This window comes from Aedes albopictus, chromosome 1, assembly GCF_035046485.1.
Source record: "Aedes albopictus strain Foshan chromosome 1, AalbF5, whole genome shotgun sequence".
NCBI lineage: Eukaryota > Metazoa > Arthropoda > Insecta > Diptera > Culicidae > Aedes > Aedes albopictus.
In genome coordinates, this window is record NC_085136.1 from 232,029,378 (window position 1) to 232,037,681 (window position 8,304).

Below are 8,304 nucleotides of genomic sequence, written 5' to 3' on the forward strand. Positions count from 1 at the left end.
GTTTATGTTTTTTGGCAATCACTTCTAGAAAATCATCACCCAAAACATTTTTAAAAACAAGGTACATTGTACACCAGATATTTTACAAACACGAGTAGGTCGCAGATAGTGCAACAAATGTGGCCACGATGTAGAGTAATGTAATATTACATTCACAGCCTGCATTCAGAGTGACATCTTAAAAACATAAAAGAAACCACTTACCTGACAGATTGTCCAGCATGTAAGTGAGCAGCTTCTGCGTTCCGTTGGGCTCGTTGTAGATCGACATAACGTCTTTCCCGAGCGGGTTCCCGTGCAGTCCGAGCACGTGCAGATGGAACAGCTTACCCAGCTCGTACGGAAGCACACGCAGCAGGTTGTTGTTCAGCAGGAGTTCCCTAAAACGGTATTAAAGTTAATAGGTATTCTATTCTCACAGTGACAGGCTGCGGCTTTTGAACTATCGAACATGTATTGCTATATTGCAACTCAACTATACTGCCTCAACTCGCATAACAGTCCAATCTTTGCTGGGTTTCCTAGTCATATGGGACTGTTATGTGAGGCAGTATAAGACTAAGCCAATTTTGCAAGATAGTGAAAACTACCCACACAAACATCCGGCTACTAACCTCAGGTGTATCAGCTCGCCCAGTTCGGCCGGCAAGCTCCGCAGCTTGTTGCTGGACAGGTCCAGCGTACGCAGATTCGCCAACTGGCCGATCTGGTGCGGCAGCCGCATCAAACAGTTGTCGTTCAGGTAGAGCGCCGTCAGATGCTCAAACTTCCACAGCGTGGGGCTGAGGTTGCGCACACTACCCGTTATCTCGACGCCATGCCAGCAGGTCTTCTTGCCGGCCGCAATATCCTCCGCCGTGAGAAAGGTCTGCTGCCGTCGGGGGTTGTTGTTGTCGTACTTGTCTTTATTGCGGGACATCTTCTTCGGCGGCGTTGTCTCCGGATGGTGCTAGTACCGTTGGCGGACGAAGCGGACTGTCGGCGGAGCGTTTCTTGGCTGGCTGCGAGCGATCCTTGCGATAGCTGCTGGTGGAGGTTGCGTTGCAAAGCCGATTGAAGATGCGCGCCGGAAGAATCACGCGCGATGGCCACGAAGTAGATGCTAGCGGCTGATATACAACGTTCTTTAGCTCGCGCGATGGATGATTCCTGAGGAGGGATAAAAAAGAAACAAAAAATTAACGCTTATTTTGCATCAGATTTAAATAAGAATTATTAACGTAACTGCTTGACGTAATAAATATCAGCATAGATGACCGTAGGCACGGTAAAGGCAGGCTCAGCGAATCAGACCTCATTTAAGGTCCTTGAGCTCCTTACCATGCAACTCCGGTCCCTACCACCTAGTTGGAACCGGCAGGGATACGAGCAACCTTAGGGAAGATCGGGGTTTGTAGTGCACCAGGGCGTTGGTGTTAGGCCCTACAAGCCTGCCGTAAAAAAACAAGCAACAAGAGAATGCCAACCGAGACCAACGGCAACGACCCCAGCGAACAAAAAGGACTTGCGATTGGAAACTCGGTACGCGGAACTGCCGATCTCTCAACTTTATTGGGAGCACCCGCATACTCGCTGATCTATTGAAGGACCGCGGGTTCGGCATCGTAGCGCTGCAGGAGGTGTGTTGGACAGGATCCATGGTGCAAACGTGCAGAGGTAATCATACCATCTACCAGAACTGCGCCAATACACGCGAGCTGGGAACAGCTTTCATCGTGATGGGTGATGTGCAGAGGCGCGTGATCGGTTGGTGGCTGATCGACGAAAGAATGTGCAGGTTGAGGGTCAAGGGTCGATTCTTCAACATTAGCATAATAAACGTGCACATGCACAGCTCACACTCCGGAAGCACTGGTGATGACAAGGACGCATTCTACGCGCAGCGCGAACGCGAGTACAACCGCTGCCCAAGCCACCGACGTCAAAATCATCATAGGAGATTTAAACGGTCAGGTAGGCCAGGAGGAAGAATTCAGACCGACGATTGATAAACTCAGCGTCCACCAGCGGACGAACGAAAACGGCCTACGACTCATTGATTTCGCCGCCTCCAAAAATATGGCCATACGTAGCACCTTTCTCCAACACAGCCTCCCTTATCGTTACACCTGGAGATCACCACAGCAGATGGAATCTCAAATCGACCACGTTCTGATTGACGGACGGCACTTCTTCGACATTATCAATGTCAGGACCTATCGTGGCGCCAACATCGACTCCGACCACTATCTGATGATGGTCAAACTGCGCCCAAAACTCTCCGTCATCAACAATGTACGGTACCGGCGACCGCCACGGTACAACCTAAAGCGACTGAAGCAACCGGATGTCGCCTCAGCATACGCGCAGAATCTCGAGGCCGCGTTGCCAGACGAGGACGAGCTGGATGAGGCCCCTCTAGAGGACTGCTGGAGTACAATGAAAGCAGCCATCAACGACGCAGTCGAGAGCACCATCGGGTACGTGGAACGCTGCAGTAAGGGACTCGACAAAACGTGGAACGTTACAAACAGAAGCGGAAACAGCAGACCCGCCTCTTTCGGGAGAAAAAAGCGCCGCCTGGAAGAAGCGGAGTGTGAAGAAATGGAACTGCTGTGCCGTTCTCAAGAAACACGGAAGTTCTATCAGAAGCTCAACGCATCCCGCAACGGCTTCGTGCCGCGAGCCGAAATATGCAGGGAGACCTCTTGACGGACGGACGTAAGGTGATCGAAAGATGGAAGCAGCACTTCGATCAGCACCTGAACGGCGTGGAGAACGTAGGCACGGGAGACCCAGGCAACGGAGGAAACGACGACGCCAGTGCAGCGGAGGACGGAAATGAATCAACTCCCACGCTGAGGGAAGTTGAGGATGCCATTCAGCGGCTCAAAACCAACAAACCAACAAAGTCGACAACGGACGAGATCTTCACCGTACGGCAAATCCTCCAGAAATGCCATGAGTACCAGGTCCCAATGCATCACCTGTTCATCGACGTTTCCTGGGAAGCTGACTAGACTGATTGAAGCAACGATGGACGGTGTGCAAAACTGCGTAAGGGTTTCGGGTGAACTATCCAGTTCATTCGAATCTCGCCGGGGACTGCGACAAGGTGATGGACTCTCATGCCCTCTCATGCTCACTCTTCAACATCGCTCTGGAAGGTGTGATGCGACGAGCCGGGCTCAACAGCCGGGGAACGATTTTCACAAAATCCGGTCAATTTGTGTGCTTTGCGGACGACATGGACATTATTGCCAGAATATTTGGAACGGTGGCAGAGCTGTACACCTGCCTGAAACGCGAAGCAGCAAAGGTCGGACTGGTGGTGAATGCCTCAAAAACAAAGTACATGCTGGTAGGCGGAACCGAAAACGACCGGATCCGTCTGGGTAGTAATGTTACGATAGACGGGGATACTTTCGAGGTGGTGCACACTGGTTCCAGCCCCATATAAGGGCGGTCATAAATATGATAATCTCAAGTTTTATGATGAAACCGCTGAATTTGATGCATATTTGCGTTCCAAATGCGTTTTTCTATTGTTTATTGAAAATGGGCTCAATCAAGTTTTTGGTTTCACGGAGCCGAAAATCATTATTTTGCATTTTCGGTTACTAGCTCATTTTGATAAACTGAAATTAGTTTAGGCGGTCCACGGTAGTCAAAACTGCTCAAGAATAGGATAGGATAGAGAGGGTAGAAATTAAGAAAAAATGATCCCTGCAAAGCAATATGGAAGGTATTTGTTAGTTTTTGAGTATATTGAAGGTACGACACATAAGTGACTACCACCAATCTGGTCGCAAACGGTCGCAGCTAAATTTGCCAGTAAATCATTGCTTTAGATTATAGGGAAGTTTTATAGAAGAACGTCCGAAGGGGTTGGAAGGGGAAACATTTTTTCCAGCTTGCTGAAAAATTTCCGTTTGTTGTACTTTGTGGAAAAAGCATCTAATTCAGTCACACTTATTTAAATAGAATGATAAAGAATGGCATCTTAATTAGAGATAAACATCGATTTCAACTATGTAAGAATCGAACACAATCAACCAAATACATGCCGAATGGAAGAGAATTTTTAATAGAGTGATGAATGCATATGACTAAAATTAGAAAAATTCAAATAAAATGTCTACTTAAGAATATCCACTTACATGAGCTCCGCGGAAAAGTTTCGGCATACATTTGATAAAAGTAATGATTGATCCTAGTTATTAAAGCATTAAATTTGATGTTACCACAATGATATCACAGTTTTATTGAGGTAAAAATTTTGGTTTAATGACCTATGGCGGAGCCACTGTGTGGTGGAGGAATTCGTCTACCGCGAATCCTTACTGACTGAAGGAACTGCGGTCGAAAAAGATTCGCCCACGCACCAAATGCACCATGTACAAAACGCTAATAAGACCGGTGGTCCTCTACGGACACGAGACATTAACCATGCTCAAGAAGGACCTGCAAGCACTCGGTGTTTTCGGGCGCGACCGAGAATGGAGGGTGGCAACCACAAACCGAGTATGGGCCTTTTCATTTGACGTCTAAAATCAGCTGTTTTTGGGGGTCTTTGACAATAATTCTCCTATGAAACTGACAATTCAATAGATGTTTTGGTTATCGAATGTTATTCGCCAAAACTGCAACGACTGACAGACGTCAAACCGTGTTAGCGGAGGAATATTCTTCTTCTTCTGTATGGCTCGACGTTCTCACTGGAACTTGGCCTACCTCTCTCCAACTTAGTGTTCTTTGAGCACTTCCACAGTTATTAATTGGAGGGCTTTCTTTGCCAGCTATTGCATGAATTTGTATATTGTGAGGCAAGCACAATGATACACTATGCCCAGGGAGTCGAGAAAATTTTCCCGACCGGAACGGGAATCGAACCCGCCGTCTCCAGATTGGCGATCCATAGCCTTAACCACTAGGCTAACTGGAGACCGGAGGAATCTCTCAATTAATAACTGAAGAAGTACTTATAGAAAACTTGCTGAAAAGCAGGTTTTATCCTAGTGAGGACGTTACGACACGAAAGAGATGAACAATTTTCTATTGTTTCCAAATTAATTAAAGGAATCTAGTAAATAGTAAACTACCATTGATAACAATACAAATACAATTAGTTTAATGGGGTCAATTGAACCGATGTTAAAATAAACATGCGATAATATTTGTTGCTATGTAAACAGATTTCGCCTTTGAAAAACCATAGAATTCATATTTCTCGGTAACATTTTTCTCCCGCATTTACAGGTACTAATGGCCACATGAATTGTGAACGATTTATAGTATGGATCATATGACCTGAGGTCTGACTTGTGATATTTGGCAGTTATTTGAAAAGATTGATGATAGATCTTATCAACAGCTGCCAAGCAATACATACCAGACACACATCAGAGTGTTTGATCCTTATCATAAAATGCGCATATCATTCTGGGGGCCGTTAGTGCTCGTAAATGCTGGATATAAATGTTAGCGGAAAATATAAATTCTATACCTAGATTTTCAAAAGCGAAAACTGCTTACTAATAACAACAAATATTATTGTATTTTTATTGTAACAACGAATCATTCGACGCCATTCAATTAATTGTATTTGTATTGTAAAAACAATCAAAAAACATTGTTTTCTTTTTAAAATTGCCCTAAAAATATCTCATAAAACACAAAACATTCTATTGTTTTTCGCGAAAAAATGTATGAAAATTTTCTCAAAATGTTATGGTTAAGATACATAACGACCACCATTTTTTATTGTAAAAGTGCCATTTACCATTCGCCGAATGGTATAGAACAATAGGGGTAATGGTGAGTGTGCTGTGCAAATTACAATACGTTTAATGGTGAATAATTGTCGAACAAATGGTGTTGTAACAATAAAATTTATCGTATTTTTATGATATTTTTAATCAGGGTACACGGACCTGTCATCTGAAAGGCATGTAGTCCATTTTACGGGCCAATTTTATGAATGAATTTTGACAGGAGGTAGCGTCCAATAACCCATGAAAATCAATATCATCATCAACATTGATGTCACTTTGTAAAATGGCTCATTGTGGGGTACTATTGTTGATTGCGTCTTGTCTTAAATGAGATGTTGAACACATTAATGTATGTAATGCAGTAACGTTTAATTAACTGTTCTTGAGGAGAGTTGGAATCGGGGAATGAACATTTTTTTCTTAGTTTGTAACAATCTACAAGTTGCTAAGTACGTCTACGCAACCAATGTGTCTTCGATGCCGATTATACCAGTAAAGGCAAATTATTTTTCAATAAATAATGCTTCTTCCACCTCATATAAAGTGTATGCAAGCAGGTTATTGTTATCAATAGAATTATAAATTACAAATCACCTACAAATGCACAGGAATTCTATGAAAATTAACGATATGTTAAATAAAAGCTTTAAATACCTTTAAATCTATATATTGTAGGAAAAATTAAACAACTGGATAAACATATTTTTAATAAACCTTGCAGATTTAGATCACAATAGCTAAACTATCTAAGGCCACCATAACCACAGACAAACAGTTGCAAAACTTCGAACATTTTACGATTCAAATTGCAGTCACGGAAACATGTTCGCTCAATGCTAAAAAGACTGAGTTTGGCCAACCATAAACTAGATGGCGCAAGTGGACAAACATCAAACTCGAACAAAAACGATGCGAGCGCCTTGAATGGGCAGTTGGCCAACTATCAAATTTTAAAATAGACCGTTAAATCAGTGTATGATGGGAATTATCAGAGTGTTACGTCTGCTTGTATGTGCCGTAACCATGAGTACTAAGTACTACGGAGCTAATTTATTCGACTGATTAGGAGATATTAAACAAAGTGTATCTCGATGATATTCTTATCCATTTGCTAATCGATTCAAGATCTTTTGGCAGTTAACAAAAGATACAATATTCCAGAATATGTAAGCTATTTTTAAGCATTCCATACACAAGATTGTAGGAGGTGCCTGGCATTTCTGGTAGTTTAGAAGTTAATGATGCTATTTTGAAAACCAATCCACTAAACGTCAAATCCACAATAGTTCCAAAAGGCACACAAAATAAATATGTTTAGCACGAATAATACAGCAATAAATTTGATGAGTGTAGGAAGAGTTCTGTTCACCATAGGTGGATTTAATCGGGTAATCCAAAACAGACTGACAAAATCGAGGGCTGAATTCAAATATTGCAGATTTTTACTAATTTGTCCACATTGCATCTCCCAGTCCCATAGTGCTACATTGTTTGGTAACTTGTAAGTGACACTCTCCAGGTTAGCGCGTTCGCCAAACCTACTTCTTACGAAACTCACCCAACTCCCAGATTCCCGCTTACCTTCATCTACTTCCGGGTGGACCTCAGGCGCTTCCCGTTCTCCGGCGGCAGCAGCAAGCAACACGACAACGGCAGCCAGCGGTGAAGGATTTCTTTGCGGCGACACAGCTCGCCTTGCAAACAACTCTACAGTAATTGGCAGCAACTCCTGCCCAACCGATGGGAGGAAGGGAAGTTCGATTCCGGCCAACAAGAATTTACTCGCGAAATCTCACGACCGGGGTCACACGTAAACACACAAATTTAGAGCTGCTAGGTTACACTCGCGGCGATAGTTCCCTTCCTTCCAACTTGTATACACACTTTTATTTTCGATCACCGATTCCTTCAGCGGACACAAAAAAAAACTTTCCTTTGGCGTTTCTGTCGAAAAGCAGATTCTAGAATTCGCAAAAACGCTTCCGGTCTTCGCTTTATTTCTTTCTCCCTTTTGCTCGACACTTCTCCCTGCCGTCGCTGCTTGACCACACACAGAAGGCGCAAGGGCACCACGGAATGAAAACACCGCGATTCTTCCCAAAAGCTATCCGGATTTGGAACCGGGGCGAAATCTATGCGGCGAACCTCTCTATCGGGAGGATGCGGAGAACAACAATGCTCCTTCTTCAGGTCCACAAGCGAACAAGCAGCAGCTGTGGGCTTGGAGCAGCAGGAGAACGGGAGCAAACACTCTTTTGTCGCGAAGGTTTCCACGATCGGACGGGCGAATCTAGCGCGACGACACTCTTCCAATTCCCGTCAAAAACACCAGAACGCGGACACTGGCACGGTACACTTTCGGCGGATTTCGTTACCGGGATCGCGTTTCGAGCCGTTCGAACCAGAAGAACACGGTGGGAGCGAAAACTTGCGACGAATTTTACCGAGGAAAATTTGATCGAAAATAGAGGCGCTTCCGATAAATTTTTGCTGCGTTTTTCCTTTTCTGCTACACACAATCGTCGTACAACATCGAGCGGAGTGGATGATG

The 8,304-nt window shown here is 44.2% G+C and overlaps 1 protein-coding gene across 1 annotated transcript in view; it reads right to left on the bottom strand.

Annotated features, from left to right (window-relative positions):
- LOC109399943 (CCR4-NOT transcription complex subunit 6-like) overlaps positions 1 to 8,304 on the bottom strand; it is a 470,878-nt gene extending 462,574 nt beyond the window's left edge. Inside the window, exons 1-4 of the mRNA XM_062846402.1 lie at positions 8,198 to 8,304; positions 7,335 to 7,697; positions 615 to 1,149; positions 205 to 380 (exon numbers count right to left, since the gene is read on the bottom strand). Coding sequence (XP_062702386.1) covers positions 205 to 380; positions 615 to 919 — 481 coding nt within the window. The 5' untranslated portion in view covers positions 920 to 1,149; positions 7,335 to 7,697; positions 8,198 to 8,304. The remainder of the gene's footprint in view (positions 1 to 204; positions 381 to 614; positions 1,150 to 7,334; positions 7,698 to 8,197) is intronic.